This window comes from Anguilla anguilla, chromosome 9 (genome assembly GCF_013347855.1).
Source record: "Anguilla anguilla isolate fAngAng1 chromosome 9, fAngAng1.pri, whole genome shotgun sequence".
Lineage (NCBI taxonomy): Eukaryota > Metazoa > Chordata > Actinopteri > Anguilliformes > Anguillidae > Anguilla > Anguilla anguilla.
The window spans coordinates 34,294,305-34,314,304 of NC_049209.1; the positions used below are offsets into that span (position 1 = coordinate 34,294,305).

At 48.2% G+C, this 20,000-nt stretch overlaps 1 protein-coding gene across 4 annotated transcripts in view; it reads left to right on the plus strand.

Moving 5' to 3' along the window:
• LOC118235743 (teneurin-2-like) overlaps window positions 1-20,000 on the plus strand; it is a 364,321-nt gene that overhangs the window by 278,372 nt on the left and 65,949 nt on the right. For all 4 annotated transcript variants that reach the window (XM_035433481.1, XM_035433482.1, XM_035433484.1 and 1 more), the window contains one exon: window positions 5,456-5,694. In XM_035433481.1, coding sequence (XP_035289372.1) covers window positions 5,456-5,694 — 239 coding nt within the window. The remainder of the gene's footprint in view (window positions 1-5,455; window positions 5,695-20,000) is intronic.

Genomic DNA, 20,000 nt, shown 5'->3' on the forward strand with positions numbered 1-20,000 from the left:
CTTTATGCTCGCTCTTTTTCTTTCGCTCTCTGTCTCTCTCTCTCTCTCTGTGTCTCTGCTTAACAAAGTCTGTGACAGAGGAGCAGAGAAGAGGCAGAATGTGTGTCTGAGTGTGTGCGTGTGCGTATATGTGTGTGCGTGTGTGTTCATGTGTGTGCATGTGTGTGTGTGTCTGCATACATGCTTGTGCGGGTGTGTGCACATACGTGTAGTGTGCATTTGTGCATCACCAAGCCCGAGCAAAAAAAAAAAAAGGGAACAAAAAAAAGGCCTGGCTCTGATTGGCTGAGATCCTCCGCCCAGACGCTCGGCGCGACCCATGACTCTTTCAACAGACGATCCTCCGCACACGGCAATCCCACGAGCCCCCAGGTGCGCTCGCGAGCGCTTTCATCTCACCTGCTACAAAGCAGCGCTTTCCCCCCGCGTTTTGCATTACACACCCCATTTCTCTGCCAGTTCCTCTCTCTTTTGTTCTCATTTCTTTATTTTATTTCATTTCGCCTTGTTTAAATTGGCCAAAGACAAACCTTTTCTTTTTTTCTTTCCTCGCTGGTTTTATTTATTTATTTGTTGCATCCTTGTATTATTTTTTTTTTACCCCTCCGTTAAACATGCAGTAACAAATTAGAAGTAAAAAGAATGGGTGCCTTCCCTCAGCTTGCTGGAGCTCAGGGTGCTGTAATGAGCTCTCTGCAGTTAATTGGTCGAAACGCACACTTGATCCAGCCGCACGCCTCTGACACAGGAGGGGGAATCAGATCCTTCCGGCATGGAGGACTGGGGGACAGAGAAACTGGGCCAATACCGGACAGGCTGTGAGGGGGGGGGGGGGCTGTTCTCCATGGTGACGGGGTGGGGCACGGCATGGAAGGGGGGGGGCAGCGAAGGAGGGAGAGAAAGGAGGAGGAGACAGGGACAGAGAGAGAGGGAGAGAGAGAGAGATATACTCAGTGAGACATGAAGAGACTGAGAGAGATGCTGAGACAGGGAGGGAGAGACAGAGTTATGGAGAAGGAGGGAGAGACAGAGAGAGGTGGAGGAGAGTGACAGCAGGAGAGGGAGGCAGAGAGAGGGGGAGAGAGGAGGAGACAGGGAGAAAGAGATGGAAAGAGAAACGGAGAGACTAAGAGAGACTGAGTGAGACACAGAGAGAGGGAGAGAGAGACAGATGGAAGGAGCGAGACAAGAAAGAGACAGAGAGAGACAGGGAGGGAGGGAGAGGATGAAACAGACAGACCGAGAGAGAGAGGGAGAAATAGAGAGAGGGAGGAACAGCGGCATGTGCTCAGTGGAATGAGATCTGAGAGAGGAATTATTCGGGGCGGGGTGGGGGGGGGGGGGGTGCGAGGTTGGGGGAGTTTTCAGAAGCACAGACTGTGAAAGAGCTCTTATCAAAGAGGAGTGGGTCGTCGTCCTCAGATTTTTCGACAGGCTCTCATCTGCCTCCACAGACACACCCTTCCCACTCCGTCTGGCGCTGACTGATAGGATGGAAGGGGGTGGGGGGGGGAGGCAAATAGCTGGACCTTCAGACATCATTGGGGGGTGACCCCCTCCACTGCTGTCTTAAGAGCAAATCCTCCCCACACCTCGGACCGAAAGGACGGCTGCCTTTTACTTCCGCACAAACAGCGATTCTGTTTGCCCCCCAGCCCTCCACCCTGGGCCCCCCCCCCCTCCCGATTCCCTCTCCTTCATCGCGAGAAGGGAAAGTAGCCCCACACCCTTACCCTGCCTGTGATTGCTCAGCTGCGCCGGTGCATTAGAACCCTGTGTCGAAAGGGCTGCAGGTTTTATTCCCATACGCGGCACAGGCCCTGTACCCTTGAGCGAGGTACTTAGCCGGCACTGCGTGAGTAAATACCTGACTGCATAAATACAGCCGTGGATAACATGTAGATGAAAGCTGTGTGATTCACCCTGTATAGGGGCGCTTGCTAACCGCATGAATAATAGATAAACAGCATCCGACCAGCGGATGAATAATGGAGAAATCTACAGACATGTTATATATAGTATGAGGGACGTGACTTTGAGTGGTTTCTGAACTTTGACTTGCTGTGTTCTGCATAATTGCGAGGTCGGCTCTTTAAAGACGACCCCCTTCTGCCAACAGAGAGTAAAATGCGTAGGGATACAGTGCGGGAGGAGGTGGCTCAAGCACAAAGTGAACTCTGCATTGCATGGCATGTAGGTCATCCGATTATGACTGTGACCGGGATGCCACTGTTGATGCTCGCTGCCATTGCATTGAGCTCATTAAAGCGTCTTTCTGAAGCAGGAAAGGAAAAGGAATAACAATAACAACAAGAAAATAAAGAAGAAGAAAAAACGAGAAAATGAAAAATAGGAAGAAGACAAAGAAGAAGAAGAAGAAGAAGAAGATGAAAAGCTGCACATGAAATAGAAATACTGTGGGGCAAGGACCTATGGGAAATGTGAAGAAAAAAACTATTTTGAAAAACAACTCGAAGAAATAACCTCATGAGTATGCAGGACAAATGTAAACGACAGATCCAAAATGGAAAATGCCTCTGAAATCCTCAGGGTGCATGCATCCCGGTGGGGTCAGGATAGCGTCTAACATCGCGCTTATCATAAAATTGTGTTTCGGGTACATTTGTGCATTTGGCCACCTCGTGTTGACTGGCACCTATCTCCCATGTATTTTGGTTTAGAAACGTTTGTTAACAAGCGTACCACATGCTCAAATAATGCAATTTAATGTGCGCCGGTTTCTCAGAATCAAATTTATATTTTCAGGGCTCTACACTAACATTTCCTTTCCCAGTGTTCTCCATGAGTTGAAAAATTTTGGGAGCATGCTCATATATCCCAATTAGTAGATGTATTCCTAAATTATTTTTCCAATTAACACACATAAATTTTCAGGCGCAAATGCTCCTAAAATGGGAGCACTGTAGAGCTCTCATCCTATTTTTCTATTTTGTACCAACAATAGTTACAAATACAGAATTGTAAATATGACAATTTATTTATTTTTATTGTGTACATATGCTAAAACAGAATGTCTTAACCAGGAAATAGGGGAGTGGGGGATGCACTTTCCATAGAAAACAAAGCCCCCTGATTGGTTCAAAAGAGGCAGGGATTTCTGGCAGCCAATGGCACGGTAGGTCCGCATGTTATGGTGTTCCAGAAGCTTCATCATCTGTCTCTCATCAGTAACTTCCACAGCTGACAGGTCAGCCTCGGTCAAGTGTACGACGTAGTGCCCTCTGCTTTTTCCATCTGGCATCAAAGAGCAGTGGAGCGTGTGTGCGTGTGCGTGTGTGTGTGTGTGCCTGTGTGTGTGTGTGTGTGTGTATGTGTGTCTCTATGTGTGTGTGCCTGTGTGTATGCCTGTGCATCCCTGTGCATCCCTGTGCATATGTATGTGTGCATGTGCCTGTCTGTGTGTTTGTGTGTGTGTGTGTGTGTGTGTGTGTGTTTGTCCCCGTCTGTGTGACAGGCAGGGTTATAATGTGTGGAAAATCCGCATTTACGCAACTTTCCAACTCAAATCCAGACATTCGTCAGCATCCTACCATGACCTGTTCTGATGGATATTTTATGTGAAATATAATTTATTAACAATGACACATAATAAAACATTAACAACAACAGCACCCCACCCAGCAGCAACACTCCCAAACCTCCAACCCCCCACCCCACCCCAACCGCAGTCCCGCAGTTAAACCAAACCCTCCCCATTAAATAGGAAACACAGTTAGCTTAGCCAAATATGCTGCTGGCATATTCAACATCTGTACTGAAAAATGCATTGATGGCAATGCTGGGAGGTAATTGAGCAAATTGTGGTGTTTTTTCGTGTGCATGTTGTCCTTTCTGCGGCATTTCAACATCTCTGTCACTGCAGTTAACCTTCTCGGCCTTATTGGGCAACTGGACCTTATTGGGCGGCCAGATCTTATAAAGTAGCTGGACCTTATAGGGCAGCTGGACCTTATAGAGTGGCTGGTTCTTATAGGGCAGCTGGACCTTATAGGGCGGCTGGACCTTATAGGGCAGCTGGACCTTATTGGGCGGCTGGTCCTTATAGAGCGGGTAGACCTTATAGGGCGGCTGGACCTTATAGGGCGGCTGGACCTTATAGGGCAGCTGGACCTTATTGGGCGGCTGGTCCTTATAGAGCAGGTAGACCTTATAGGGCGGCTGGACCTTATAGGGCGGCTGGACCTTATTGGGTGACTGGACCTTATAAGGCAGCTGGACCTTATAGGGCGGCTGGACTTATTGGGTGACTGGACCTTATAGGGCAGCTGGACCTTATAGGGCGGCTGGACCTTATTGGGCGGTTGGACCTTATTGGGCGGCTGGTCCTTATAGGGCGGCTGGACCTTATTGGGTGACTGGACCTTATAGGGCAGCTGGACCTTATTGGGTGACTGGACCTTATAGGGCGGCTGGACCTTATAGGGCAGCTGGACCTTATAGGGCGGCTGGTCCTTATAGGGCGGCTGGACCGAGGCATCGTGCTGGAGAATGGGAGAGAGACGGGGTACGCTCTGATCCTCTCTGGCCTACAGCAACACCATTCACCCCTCCTCCAAATCTCCATCCCCCCACGCAAGGGCCTCTCCTCTCATCCTCAGTATCCTCACCTGCTCCCTCTTTATCTCCCTGCCGCTGTCACGGCAAATTTATCCCTCACTCCACCTCCCCGACTCCTCCTTTCCCTCGACATCAGGCTTCCTTCCTTCCGCCCGTCCGTCTCGCGCTTTATATAAGACACATCTTTCTCACTCAATCTCTCTCAATCTCTGCCCCTCTCTTTATATAAAACACATTCTGCATTTTTCATATCCTCTGCGTAACACACCCAACTTTCTCAAATTCCCAGACAAGAGAACCCGTGTTGCCACGGCAGTAAATACATAAATGATGACTTTAACTTACATGCTAAGTTACTCTTCTGCTCCCCTCTTTTTCTCTCTTCACATCATTTTAAAATTGTCTTGTTCACCGGCATAAGCATCAAAACATTGTAAGCAGTCAACCTTGATAGAGCTCTAGGCACCGCGTTACGCGTCCTCAATGGGCAGATCTTCAAAAGCGGGCTGTCCGACGTTCACTTATTGGTGCGCGGAGAATGACAATAACGGCAATAAGTTGAGAAATTCTTGTTGCTTAGTGACAAATAACATTGCAGGCGGGATACGCCTTGTAGTCCATTAAGCTTTCCTGTTTAAATTGGTCTTGTCGTACTTTTCAGAACCTATAAGGGTTTCTGTGGATGGATGCCTTCTTTAAAAGCAGTTTGGAACAAGAGCGGGTGTTATAATGAATTTGGGCGAGCCTGGGGGGCAGAGGGAGGGGGGGGGGGGGTGTGCTCTACTTCACGCCTAACAGCACCAGGTTCTTGTTTCATATCGCCTTTTTAATAAAATCTCCTATTTCATCGCTTGTGTGCGTTTCCGTCTCTCTTCAGGCACTTCCTGTTTAAGACGTCCTCCGGGACCACGCCCCTCTTCAGCAGCTCGTCGCCGGGTTACCCGCTGACGTCCGGGACGGTGTACTCGCCGCCCCCCCGGCTGCTGCCCCGCAGCACCTTCTCCCGCAGCGCCTTCAAGCTGAAGAAGCCGTCCAAGTACTGCAGCTGGAAGTGCGCCGCCGTGACAGGCATCACCGCCGCCGCCCTGCTGGCCGTCCTGCTGTCCTACTTCATAGGTAACTGCACCCACCTCCCCTCCCGAAAAACCCCAACCCCCCACCCCAACCCCATGCCCTGCTGGCCGTCCTGCTGTCCTATTTCATAGGTAACTGCACCCACCTCCCAAATAAACCCCAACCCCCCACCCCAACCCCACGCCCTGCTGGCCGTCCTGCTGTCCTACTTCATAGGTAACTACACCCACCTCCCCAAAACCCCAACCCCACGCCCTTCTGTCCGTCCAGCTGTCCTACTTCATAGGTAACTACACCCACCTCCCCAAAACCCCACCCTAACCCCTGCCCACGCTCCTGAACCACGCCCTGTTGACCGTCCTGCTGTCCTACTTCATAGGTATCTACCACACCCCCTCCCTAAACCCCGCCCGAACCCCCACCCCCCTCCCCAAAACCCACCCCAACCCCCGCTCCTGAACCACGCCCTGCTGAGCATACAATTACTATTACACTACCTGTGCTATTTATTTTATAAAGTCTTCTGTTCATCTATGTATACAGCACACACACACACACACACACCTTTCAAATCTGTATTTTTGAAATGTGCTGATCTTTTGGTGTTTGACTTTAATGTCAGATGATTTACCATCAGTGCCTGTGTCACATGTGCCTGTGTAGCTCTCTGCAGCGCGAGGACTCATATTAATGTAGCTACATCAAAAACACCACCTTTGAATCTCTATGTTCTTTGCCACAGTGTTGCACCAATAGCAGTCAGAGCTAAATTCCAGAGTTCTATCTCATGTGGGTTCAAGCTGTGTGGTTCATTGATAAGACTCAGGAAATACTCATAACTGCACTTCTCTGCCAGCTTGTAGCTGGGTTTTGTTGCATGTTTTTATGTAATCAGATAAAGCAGATTTGTGCTACTCTGTTAATCCTTTACCTTTTGATCTTTTAGTTTCTCTAAAGAAACTCCAGTCTTGGGCAATGTACTGCACATAGCTACAGTTCAGTGCCATTTTAAGTTATAGCAGAACTTCTTAAATATGGCCATCTTTAATATTACTTTTACACTGTATTAGCACCGACAATGTAACACCAACACAGTTCAACACATTTAGCTATCGTTAACACAGTTATTAACGGTTCATTTAAAAAAATGATTAAGAAAGCCTTTGTGTTAGCCCCGGTGGTGGGGAATGAAGTGGTTCTGGTGTGTGTGTGTGTGTGTGTGTGTGTGTGTGTATACGTGGAGGTGTTTGTCTGGCTGGGGGGGGGGGGGGGGGGGGGCGTTGTGCAGTTTTGGAACCCATCTGCAGTTCAGAGGGGATTGATTCTAGCAATCACAGATCTCCAAACTCTGGGACGTGGGGACGGTAGAGGCATGGAGGACGGGCAGGAAGCCTTTGATGAGCTGCTAATGGATTCTGCTGTTGCATCAGCCAGGCAATAACAGGTGAACAGACGTCTATCTGCAGGGGTAATGCGTGAGCTTCTCCCGTCCCCTAGCTCCGCCTGGGCCTGACCGGGTCAATCTCCACACTCGTCTTTCTGAGGGGATCCCATTCAGGGGCCTATTACTCTTTTGAGCGAGAGGGAGAAAGGCTGTGTGTGTGTGTGTGTGTGCGTGCGTGCGCGCGTGTGTGTATGGTTGTGTGTGTGTATGTGTGTGTGTGCATGCGTACATGTGCGTGCGTGTGCGTGCGTGTGTGCTTGTGTGTGTGTGTGTGTGTGTGTGTGTGCGTGAGTGTGTGTGCGTGTGCGTGCGTGTGTGCGTGTGCGTGTGTGTGTGTGCATGCGTGTGTGTGCATGCGTGTGTGCATGTGCATGTGTGTGCTTGTGTGTGTGTGTGTGTGTGCATGTGCATGTGTGTGCTTGTGTGTGTGTGCGTGCGTGAGTGTGTGTGAAAGTCATGCAACTTGCTGATGGCTTTTGTTAACCTGGTTAAATCTTGGACTGCCTTAAGAGATCTTCCTTCAGTGAGAAATTCAGGCAATTGTTCTAGAAAGGAGTGGAGTGGAGTTTTTTTAATGGTATTCAGTGAGGCTTCGGATTTAATGTCATATGTACCAATTTACAAAAATGAGTGAATTTGTCTCATTTCGTCGATTCAAAAGTTGCATCATAAGTTAGCTAGTGAGCAAGTGCATCAACTTTAATTATGACTTCATGGCCTGCGTTTCATCATAAATTTCAAATTTGAATTCTAATTGCGCAGTTCAGTCATTTTTGTTGCTGTCTTTGATATCATTATTTGGAGTCGTTGCTCATTAGCAATAACAGATGGCATAATGTCTCACAAGTGAAATGCAGTCTTGTTAGCTAGCAGGCCGGGGGTTCATTTCACGAAAAGTGATCGGTGACCTTTTCTCCCGCTCTCAGATCTTGAGAAGACATTTCGGAACTTCGTTTCCCTCACCGATCGGTAATAAATTCTCAGCCAATCACGGGCTCTCACGGGCTTCCCTGCTTTCCGAACGCAAACGTGGCGGTTTTTTTCAGCGATTGTTTGAGGAAGCAGCAGAGCGGCTCTTACGAGCCCTGAGAGAACGTTCCGCGGTCGTGCCGAACCGCCCGATTCGTTTTTTTGACGATATCGATATTACCGCTAAATACAGACCGCCGCCAGCAGAAAGTGTCGCTCTGTGTGAAATGCTTGTCTGGCAGCTTACTCCCAAACAAAACCGCCAAGAATAACACTGGAACTCAAGGAAAGAAATCTGATGCTTTCATTTCCAGTGACATTTGTTTAAAGGGTTTTATGTGTTGCATCAAAGAGGATTTTATTTAGAATTAAGAACATTTATCTCAACTTTTTTGACTACATGTTGAAATTTTTTGCCACCTCTTCATCAGCTCTTACATTAGCTACTCACCACTTCCCTAATAAACAGGCGAATGTTCGATTCTTCAGAAATTATGCTGATAACAGAACTCCAAATTTATGCCACTGCTGGAAAAAAAACTTTACTTTTCTGTATCTAAACCTGATGCAGTCATGGAAAATAATTTGATCTGCCGTCCTTTGTGATAACATCCTAATGGCTGTTATTGTTTGTTGTTTGAGAGCCAAAAGAATATTGCAGGTTAAACTGTGTTCTGTGCTGTTGTAAAATTACAAATGAATGGCAATTAATAGTGACATCGCGAAAAATTACATTTTTCATTTATTAATTTCAAGCAGAACGTCGGACCCTCCAGAACAGGTGTCAGAGGCCGTGGAAACGATCGTGGAGAGACTCGCAGCTGTAGCAGGCTACGTGAAGGCGCTTTACGAGTTCCTTTTCTGGAGCGCAGTTTCAGTTTCTATTTGAGACACTCTTCAAACGGAGAGAGTAAATCGTTGCCATTTCCCATTTTAGCTATCGTGTTCTGTGAAATAAGTTTTGTGAAACAAGGTCCTTGATTTTAATTCCAACATTGTGCTAGTTCAATTCTTTTTGTTTTTCACGTTCAGTTTTTCGCTAGCTAAAAAAAGAAAATTTTAAGGTGGCAGATGGCAAATACAATTCCAAAAAAAAAAGATCAAGCGCACTAGACAGACATTTGGCCATTGCCATTTAAATAATGAATATTTAAATAATAAATATCAGAGTCCAGCTGCTCTTTATCCTATGTCTCTTCATACTGTGCTCTAAAAACGCTTGACCTTTCCAGGTTGATACCGTGGGATGGAAAATTATACCACAGATGCCTCAACTGATCCGTGTTGATGGTGCATCAGAAAATGCATCACAAAAAAAAAGAAAAAAGAAAGTTTCCACGTTCACCCCCCCAGTGTCGTCGGTATACGTTGCTCATTAGTATGCATGGTTTTGGGGCCGGCAGCAGCCGGAGCGCGGGCACCGGGGCGAAGGCGGGGGGGGGCGGGGGGGACGCGGAATGTTGCGCGGCAGTGGGCGGAGCCTGCGGTACGGGTGCAGCGATGCATTTCCGCGCTGGAAGATTTCCCATTACTGTTGGGATTAAGGTTTGGATTGTGTGGCATTCAGCACTGGGCCCAGAGTGCAGTGGAGCGAACACTCTCTCCGGACCCTGCATCTTTCTTTTTCTTATGGGGGGGGGGGGGACTTTGCAAGGACCTTGACCCCCCCACACCCCCACCCCGGCTGCCTTGGTCGCCTGGCCATGGCATGAGCCTCGCGCGACTCTGGAGGTAAATGACACAGATTCAGGTGCGCTATGCCGTGCTCTCCAACTCCGCAGAAACCCCCCGTTTCCCCCCACCCTCGTTCCTTAGAGCTCCGCCTACACATCGGAGCGTTCGCAGGTTCTGCTGTCCGCCACCGCGCCGCTACGAGGCCCCGGATGAACCCCTGCAGCCGTCGCGTGGCTTCCGCCCCCCCCGCCCCCGCATCCCACCCCCCCCCCCAATCAAGCCCAGGTACGCTCTGCTCCGAAGTACAAACGCTTCGCCCCCTCTCTTATCTGAGTTCCTGCCGCCTAAATGAAGCGATAAAGACGTTCAGCGTTTTCCTCTCCTCCGTGGATGAGCTCAGCCCTCCAGAATGAGTCCCAGTGGATTTGGAGGAATAAGTATGACAGATGTAAATGCTGTACATTGCATTATTTATTTACTTTTCTCGGCAGACTTACTTAACCGGGGGGAATTTTTACAGTTTACCTACCATTTAATCTGCCGAGGATTCGCCCGCCACAATTGAGGTAACGTGCCTCGCTGAAGGGAACAGCGGCATCGCCAGCCTGGGACTCAGACCTGCGAGATTCAGATTCGGAACCCGAGCGCCTCGCCCACAGCGGCTGACAAAGCAGCGGATTGGAGGCGCCATCGAAGGCTTTCAGAAGCGGGTCTCCTCGCTTCACGTGTGCGCTTGTTCTGCGTCGGGCTTTCCTGGTTTTTCCAGCCGGTTTGAAATGCTCAGAAGCTCAGCGAGTAGCTTCACTCAGGCACAGGTTTTTTTTTCTTTTTTTTTCCCCCCTCCATTCCCCTAGTGTTTACTCCGAGCGGAGGCATAGGCCGAGCACATCTTCGCGCTGAGAGGATGACGGTTGCTAGGATACAGGTGAGCGGTCCTGATGCAAGTGGAGGAGGTCTGGCATCATGTGTTGTTGGAGAATGAAGGGCCTCTCTCCCGCAGACACCCGCGGGTCCGTCTCCTGTAAGGACAGCGCGACTAATTTGCTCTAATTGAAGGAAGAGAAAGTAAGGCGGTAGGAGAGCTGACGAGCGTCTGGAGGTGTGCTGTGCTTGGCTACGCTAGGCTAGGCTATGCTACGCTACGTAGCCTCCCACTCTTCTCTGGCTGTTTGTTCTGCTCTGATTTCCTGGCCAGACCGGTAGCCACGGCGCAGGATTCGCGGCCATCGCGCGACGCTGAGCTGGACCCGGAGGTCTGAGGAGCAGAGGCCCGGGGATGAGAGGGGACATGTAGGTGTGAATACAAAGCGCCTGGATCGGCGAGTAGCCTGCTCCCGCTGCGATGCTGAGTGTGTCTGCGCCACTGGCTTTCACAGAGGAGGAGGGAGGAGTGTGCTGCATACGAAGGAGCACACGTTTACAGATAGACACACACAGACAGGTACACATACACACACACACACTCAGGCAAACAGATACACACACACTCAAACACACAGGCAAACAGATACACACACACACACACTCAAACACACACAGGCAAACAGATACACACACACTCAGGCAAACAGATACACACACACACACTCAAACACACACAGGCAAACAGATACACACACACGCTCAAACACACACAGGCAAACAGATACACACACGCTCAAACACACAGGCAAACAGATACACGCACACGCTCAAACACTCTCAGGCAAACAGATACACACACACACACTCAAACACACACAGGCAAACAGATACACACACACGCTCAAACACACACAGGCAAACAGATACACACACGCTCAAACACACAGGCAAACAGATACACACACACACACTCAAACACACTCAGGCAAACAGATACACACACACACAGGCAAACAGATACACACACAGGCAAACTGATACACACACACACACACACTCGAACACATGCAGGCAAACGGATGCACACACGTTCAAACACACACAGGCAAACAGATACACACACACACTCAAACACACACAGGCAAACAGATACACACACGCTCAAACACACAGGCAAACAGATACACACACACACTCAAACACACACAGGCAAACAGATACACGCACACGCTCAAACACTCTCAGGAAACAAATACACACACACACATACACACATGCACAGATACTATAGCACACACACACACTCTCACACACACACACACACACACACACACACACACACGCACGCACACTCTCAGGCACGCACACATACGCACACACATACTCTCTCTCTCACACACAGACACACGCATGCACACTCACACACACACACACACACACACACACACGCACGCACGCACACTCTCAGGCACGCACACACACGCACACACATACTCTCTCACTCACACGCAGACACACACATGCACACTCACACACACACACACACGCAGACGTCCTCCTCGTATCTGGTCACCGGAGTCACCTCTGTGTCCGCAGGCTGGGGACGCTCGTACATCACTAACAACGGGCCATGTGGTAACTGTCAGGAGCAGACAGGAGACAAATCCCCGCCCGCTCCCAACAACATGGCTCCATCAACACCTCCCCTCCGCCTCACTTTATTTTTATCCTCCTCCTCCTCATCCCCCCACTGCCCCGGTACGGCTCGCTCTCCTCAGACCTTGTAAAGCCTGACCTTCAGTCCCACCAAAAAAACACACTTTCCTTAATTTAATGAGGGAGATTTAAATGCCATTCAGCGGTGGCTTAACTGCTCTGCTAGCGTGGCTCGCCAGTTGATTTTTATCAATAACGTGCAAAGGAGTCGGGGGGGGGGGGGGGGGGGGGGCGGGGCGGTGTTTTTAAGGCAAAGAGCTTGCTGGTTGGAACTGGGGATCGAACTGGGGAGAGCAGGCTATGTTTCCAGGTGAATTGCAGTGGAACTTTAGTGATCATCACAGTTTAACAAGGTGTGATCACTGAAGTAAATGAGAAATGATCATCACAGTAGTGTGGTGTATGACCAGCTGGCAGCGTACTGTAGTGGTTAGGCTTGTAACCAGAAGGTTGCAGTTGCAGTTCCCAGTTATAGACCACTGTTGTTCTCCCCCCGACCAAGGTACTTAACCTGACCCGCGTCGGTGTCCAAGGTGTCTAAAATGGGTTTACTGTCATGCAAGTGGCTGTAGATAAGGGCTGCATACCTGCTGAGTATCTGTAGTGTGTTGTAACCGGCGTGGCCTGCTGCAGTAGAACAGGAGCGGTCATTACCGCAGGACAGAAGTGCTCACCGCAGTCTCAGTCGACGAGCTGCCTTGTCCCAGCGCCTTGTTCTGTGCCAGTGTGCCTCTGGAGCCGTGCTCGAGCGCAGGCAGACAGAAAGCATCGCTTCCCTCTCACAGAAGAAAAGTCTGCGCCTTATTAAGAATAAAAGTGGGACTCTTTTTGAAGTGTTTTTCAGTGCTTTTTGTTTTCTTCAGTATTGTTTCTTGCTACGAAGCGACGCGACGATACGCGGTGGCGGCGTCGGTTTGTTTATTAGCGAGTCTGATGCTCGCTATTAATTAAATAGCATATGGAGGGCCGGGTGACTGCCGAGCCGGCAGCTGACGCTCTGGAAGCTCGCGGCTGACGCCCGTGACCCACCAGAAGGCGGCGTGTCGCGGCGGCGGTGGCGGCGGCGAACAGGAAGCGCTCGGCACCGCCGTCGCCGCTGAGTCTGAGCACGGTACCGTCGCCCCGGAGACGGGCTCGGGTCAGATGGTTGGGGGAGGAGGGGGGGGGGGGTGTGGAGACGGAGCGCGCGGAACTTTCCAGAAATGCAGGGTCTGAGAGACAATGGCAGGGTGCGGGCGGGGCTGAATATTTAACGCTCGTGACACAGAACCGTCGCAGCTGAAGACGGGAGGCCGCTACAGAGCAGCATTTAGAGGGGTGGTGAGGTTTTTTTTTGGGGGGGGGGGGGGGTGAGACAAACCTTGTGAAATAAAAAGAGGGAACAACTGTGCTGTGAATGGAGTGAAACAGACTGCGTTGATCCCCAAGCTCCGCCCCCTCCCTTCTCCCCTTTCCTCAGGCTAGAAAGCTGTGTGTTTCAAATTCAGAATTTAAATTTAAATTCAGTTCCGTCTCTTCCACTACGACCGGCAGCGGCCATCTTAAAGGGGTGAGGTAATTGTAGAATGGTGGGGCGGACAGGGTCTTCTTGGGGCGGGGGTGTGTGGGGGGGGATGGATTCCTGGCTGTGCTGATTTCACTGATGACACATGGGGTTGCTATCAGGCTATGGAGCCTCTGTTAAGGCACAGGGCCAGTTTGGTTGTGGTTTTAAGATTTTATTTTTTTTTACTGTCCCTGTGTTTCCTCGAGCCCAGAGGTCACCCATGAGGACAGAATGAGTTGAGGGAGGGAACCCCGGAGAGAGAAGCACTTTGAAAGCCAGCTGCAGTAAAAAGAAATAACAATAAATGAACAATTTTGAAGTACAGTAGCTCAATTCCCACCCTAGACCTGCTTCATCCTCGAAGTCCTTGAGGAGCAATTTGCAGAGAGGCAACTTTCAGAGAATTTTGCACACTTATTACCGGTGTTTGTGAAGGAGGGCGATCAGGCACCTGCTCTGAACCGCCGCGTAATGCCGGCCCCAGATTACAGTAAACTCCTGTTTAGTTGCGTCAGGCAGATAGCATAGCGCCGTCCCCCGCGGGGGCCCCGTGTGTGTATGCGGAGGGGGACGCTAATGTGCTCCGCTACACATTACCGACTGCTTTGAAACAGCCCCGCCGTGGGACCAGGGCCAGCTTCGGTCCCAAGGTGCGCCCCCGCACCCCCCTCCGCCCGCCGCCCGCCCTCCCACCTCACAGCCCCTGGTAGCTCCAGGCTCCATTCAGCTTTGTAGTTGAATGTCAAATCCCTGCGACTGGAGTGAGCGCTCATTGGAGCGATACCAGCAGGCAGCAGGGTTTTTCTCTTTGTCTCATTGATAATGTGTCATCCTCTGGGAAGGCATAAAAACATGTATATGATGCATCACTACCCTCTCATTTTTTATTTCTTTTTTTTTGTTGTTCTTCTATTGAGCTCCTCATAACTGAAGCTTCTTTCATTTGTGGGGCGATTTCTGTGCGTCTGACAAACTTACTTAGTCTGCCGATATTTCAGCCAGTGCTGCGCGCACTCTGGTGCATTTCAATGGCAGCGATCTGCTGATCACAGTTCAATTCACTGCTTTTCCCTTAATAGCAGTGTTCCCGTTTTTATCTTGTGTTTCCAGCGACAAAATACAAATGTGACACTTTTGAAATTTGGAAAGGAAGGGTTTTCAGATTGTTCAGCAGAAAATGCTTATTCAATAAAATGTTTAATAATTTTTTTTTTTTTTTAATAATCAGTATGTATTTGTGTAAAATGTCCTGATGTACATAAAAGTTGCTGACATTTTTTTTCACCACTAGTTTATTTATTTTCCTTACTTTAATGAGGATTTTAAAAAACTGAGTCCATCTGCGCTAAAACTAGGACAGGTCGCTCTGCGCTCTGTACTTGTGTTTAAATATTCCGAAAGGGAAGTTCAAATGTGTGACCAAATATATCGCTGAAGGTTATGCACTTTATGGCTAGTGCAGGGAATGGCTAAATTTCCCTTTATAAGCGGCGAACTTTGTGGCTTCCCGTTGGATTGTGGGTATTATAACATCCTCCGGTTTCCAGTTTCTGGCGTAGCAGAAGGAAAAGCACCGACTGCGTGCTCTTCTGGCCGCATCAGAAATAATGCTGAAAATTGCTTGTTAAATATGTGTTACGTTTGAGCGGCCCATATCAACATTTTGGATTTCCCCCGGGCTTCCTGGCATCAATAGAAACAGAGCTCCTCTGTCGAGAATAAGAGCATGTTATATTTCTGTAATCGCTGAGAGAGCCAAACATTCAGCGGACTCGCACGGCAAGTTCCGGAGGCAATTACAACTGCAGACCCGCCAGAGTCTTGGATTACAATTAGTATCGTAATTGAGGTCAATCTTGTCAATTTTGTGGTAAATTAGAAGTGTTAATGTGTATTTATTGGGAGGGCCAGGGGAAAAATTGAAAATAAGTTATGTGGGAAAATTACCTTTCAAATAGTACATGATCCTCTTCCTAGTCCAATTAGGGCTGTTTAATCATTTGATGTCTTTAATGAAGAGCTTTAATATGTCCTGGATCCTAATCCGGTCTGATTTGGAAAACTTTATCTTTGTGTAGAGGATGCATAACAGCAGAGAGTGTGCAAATTCAATAATGATGTCTTTAAACTTTAAAGCATATTTTCTGTCAACAATTTTAAGTGGGTTATATTCTTCATAATGCAATAACTTACAGCCACCTAATGGGGAGGGAGGGACCGCAAAATAAATGCTAATCTACATTTGAACTGTTTCACTACTCAAAGTGTTGAGTGTAGTGTGGATGTGAGCTGCTGTATATTTCTATATATATACCAATATATATGTATTTCTCTTCTCAGCTAGCCACACCCGTTTATTAATATTCATGAATATTATTGTAATAAAACTATTTTATTGCAAAAATACCACATGAAATTTATTACAAGTGTGGATCTTGTCTAAGATAATCATATTCCCATTTTTATTCCTATACAATTATAGGGTTATGTCTGTTGTGAGCAGAAAAAAAAACAGTTTTGGAAAAATAAATAACGTGAGTCTGAAAATATAATTAGACATTTTCATAATTGAAATTAATAGAGAGCAGGCAGCCCTGAGCACTCCGTGGCAGGGCCCCCCATGCCTGCTGTTTTTTTGTTACAGCCAATCTGTTGATGAATTATGGTTGTTGAAAACAGGCACAGCCAGTCCCTGAGGGTTATGTTAGCACTGCATGCCTGGGACCGCGACATAATTCCATGTATACGTAACTCAACACAAAATTAATGTGCAACTAACAAAGTTTCAGGTCGGAATAAATTACAAGCACACTCACATTAACAGCGATCGTAATGCAGTATTTACGGGCCACGACAAGCATAGCCATAAAGAAATTTTGCGGTAAAAAAATAATTATTGCTCGATAAACAAATGGTAAAAACTTGGGGGAAAAGCAGTGAGTAAAGTGGAAGTGTAGTTAAGTACTCTATGTGGCGTGTCCTGTTTTTGACAGCACACTTATGTGCTGGAACTTTCTTCAAGCGTCTCCGTGTTTTCCGGAAGCTTCCATTACCAGTTGCACTGTTGTGTTATGTTTCCCTTCCTCCGTATTGATTTCTCAATTACTTTGAAACTGTTTACAAAACTGTGGATTTGCATAACCCGACATTACCTACCTGTGACTGTCTGTGCTCCCATATTCTTTCTCATATTAGACTTATTCACAAAATGCACGTTTGGCTCGTCCCCATTTTTAGTTTCTCTTCATTTCCAGTGACCAGGTGGCCTCACTTTCAGGGAGTTGGGACCCCACTGGTTTCATCTGTCAGTCTATAATTTAATAAGTTAAAAATATAACTTCTTTCTGAAGAGCGATCGTTTGTCATTTAGCGCATTTCGTAGGCGATGAATGCATTACTCATTCCGCCCCTTGTTTGAAGCCCGGAGAAGAGCAGTTTGGGACGCCTGTTCTTCGCGTCGTTCGCAGATATTTCTGACATAACTTGGCCCTCGGAGGTAGAGCATAAATCACGTGGAAGTGTTTGGGAGTCAACGCCGCTGCTCTCGCGTGTATCCTGCCAGTCGAAATATTCCAGTTTTAATGTGTCTTGCGAATGCACTCGAAGAGAATGAGTACAGTACAGTGCTGGTGGCAAAAAGATTTTCTGTCATTTACGGATGTTCTAAAAAATTGTGAACACCGGAAATTGCTCTTCGCAAGATATAGGGAAATAGAGAATGTGGAAAGAAGGGATGCTAGAGCCAACTATCTGGTTGCTATAGAGAATCTGTTGTTGATGAAATGCGAGGGATTAGAACCTCAAATCAGCCAATCAGCCAGTCTGTCAATCAGTTCAATCAGCAGATGGTTGAATGCATGGCCCTTCAATCAGGTTAAAGGAATTGAGTTTAAGTGCATATCAGTTATAATGTTAATAGATGTGATGTGGCTTAATATCTAGGGTGGTAATTTTGTGAACACCCATAGCAAGCATGCTGATATTTATCGACACATTATCCATTTATGCACTCCGATGTTTACTGAAGCAATTCAAGCTCAAGTACTCTGTTTGTTTGTGCACAGCTACAACAGCGGGGCTTTGAATCATGCACACTACCTGAATGCACCTGGCTGATTTGAACTATCTGGGTTACTATAGAGTATCTGTGGATGGTGGGGGGGGGGGGGTAAGGTGGCAGGCCTGTGTCTGCAGGTTGCCGTGGTTCTCTCTGTCCTCCAGAAGCCTCACCTGTCCATCACCGAGCGCGCACAGAGATTTCCCCTCCCTGCCCAAAACATCAACAAAAAAAAAAACAATCCCATGCCTCCCAGGTGGATCATGGGAGCTTCTCCCCCACCAACCCCTGACCTCCCCCGCCCACCCCACCCCGCCACACCCCACCCCCCTCTGTCCCATATCACCCAGAGGCCAGGCTGTGAACGTGGGCCTGTCGGATGCTCCGTATGTAATATCATACATCATTTTTCAGGAGGTGAATTATACATAAAGATTACATAAAGCAGCGTTACGCACCAACTCATGAATTTCTCATCGAACACATTGGCCATCAATAATTAATGTTTATTGCGAGGCAGGCAAATGGGCACCCCACGGATGTGATTAAACAGCCTGAGTGCTCTGGACTGGTGCTGGGGACTTAACCCCTGCCGTACTGAAAGGGTCTGGCCTCCATTCAATTACCATTTTTCTTACTTTTTTGTTTTTTGCCAGTGTTACTTTTTCCTAAGGCAAATTTTTTTTTTTTAATTCTCGGGGAATCCATTTTGTTTTTTGTGCCTTGAAGTTTTCCCTCATTGTTCGCACTACGCTTTTTGTGTTCCATAAAATCCTTGTTCGTCCGTGCTTCTTCGAACGGAGGGAAAATCTGCCGTGTGAATTAAATGCAAATGTGATGTGAGGAAAATAACTGACGACTAAAATCTTTTTGCTAGTTCCAAGATAAGGATGAATGCTGTTTGAATCTGAGGCCTCGGTTGCCCCCGCCTTCCAGAAGTGCGTGGTGATGTCGGAGGGAGGGTGTGTGTGGAAGAAAGCGAAGCTGACGTGAGCCGAAAAAAGCTCGGTGCAGCAGTGCCAGAGGAACCTGGACGGGGGGGGGGGAGCAGCTTTTCGCTCAGTCACATCCAGCCAATCAATCAGTCGAGTGATATTTAACGCAGGGCCCTTCAGCCGGCTTAAAGGAATTGAGTTTAAGTACAATTCAATTATAATGTTAATGGGTACGCTGGGCTTGTTATTATCTCGGCTGGGAGACTAATATTGTGAACACCCGTAGCACGGGCACACTTATATGTTTTCACACATTATCCGTTTTTTGCGGTCGGATGTTTACTGAAGCAATTCAGGCTCAAGTACTCTATCTGGGAGCGGGTTCCACAGCGGGGCATTGAGTCGAGCACACTGCCTGATGCACCTCACTGATTTCAGCCAATCGCAGTGTCGTTGCGAGACAGCCAAACGTTTTGATTGGTGGCATGTAATAGCTCCGCCCATTGTGGGGGAATGGGAATGGGAAGTTACAACCCATACGTTTAGGACGGGCAATGTAACTTTGGACCGAGCGGCTCCTGCTTCATGAATTTAATTGATTTATCTTGTTAAAATGTCATTTCTATGGCTGGCTCAGTTATTTTAATTGTATTCATTACATTGGAGAATGCTTCATGGTCTCTCGTTGCATTTACGGTTTAAAGTCTTTTTTAAATGATGTTCTCTCATTTCAAACTGGGTAAATAAAGCGTATTTTCGTTTGCTTTAGATGTTTGATAGACGTGGGGACTGGCTGAGCCGGCCTGTCCTCGTCTGTCCTGGTCTGCTGATACTCTGCCCTTCTGTTATTTTCCCGTTAAAGTGGGAGCAGCATGGTTTTCGCTGCTCTGTGTAATCGCAGGCCTTTACAGCGCAGATGAAACGGCAGATAAATTTGGGTGGGGATGTGGGGGGGGGGGGGGGGGGGGGGGGTTGTGCCAGGGCACTCATCTCAGCATCTGTTTTTTGCGAAGCCGGAATGGAGACAGTGCAGGGCTCACTGTGAGCGGCTGTGATTGGCTGAGGTTTGACGGGTGGGCGGGGCTTATGACTGCATTGCTCCAGCCATTCGGCGTTGTTTTTAGATAGCGGCGTGTCAGTGCA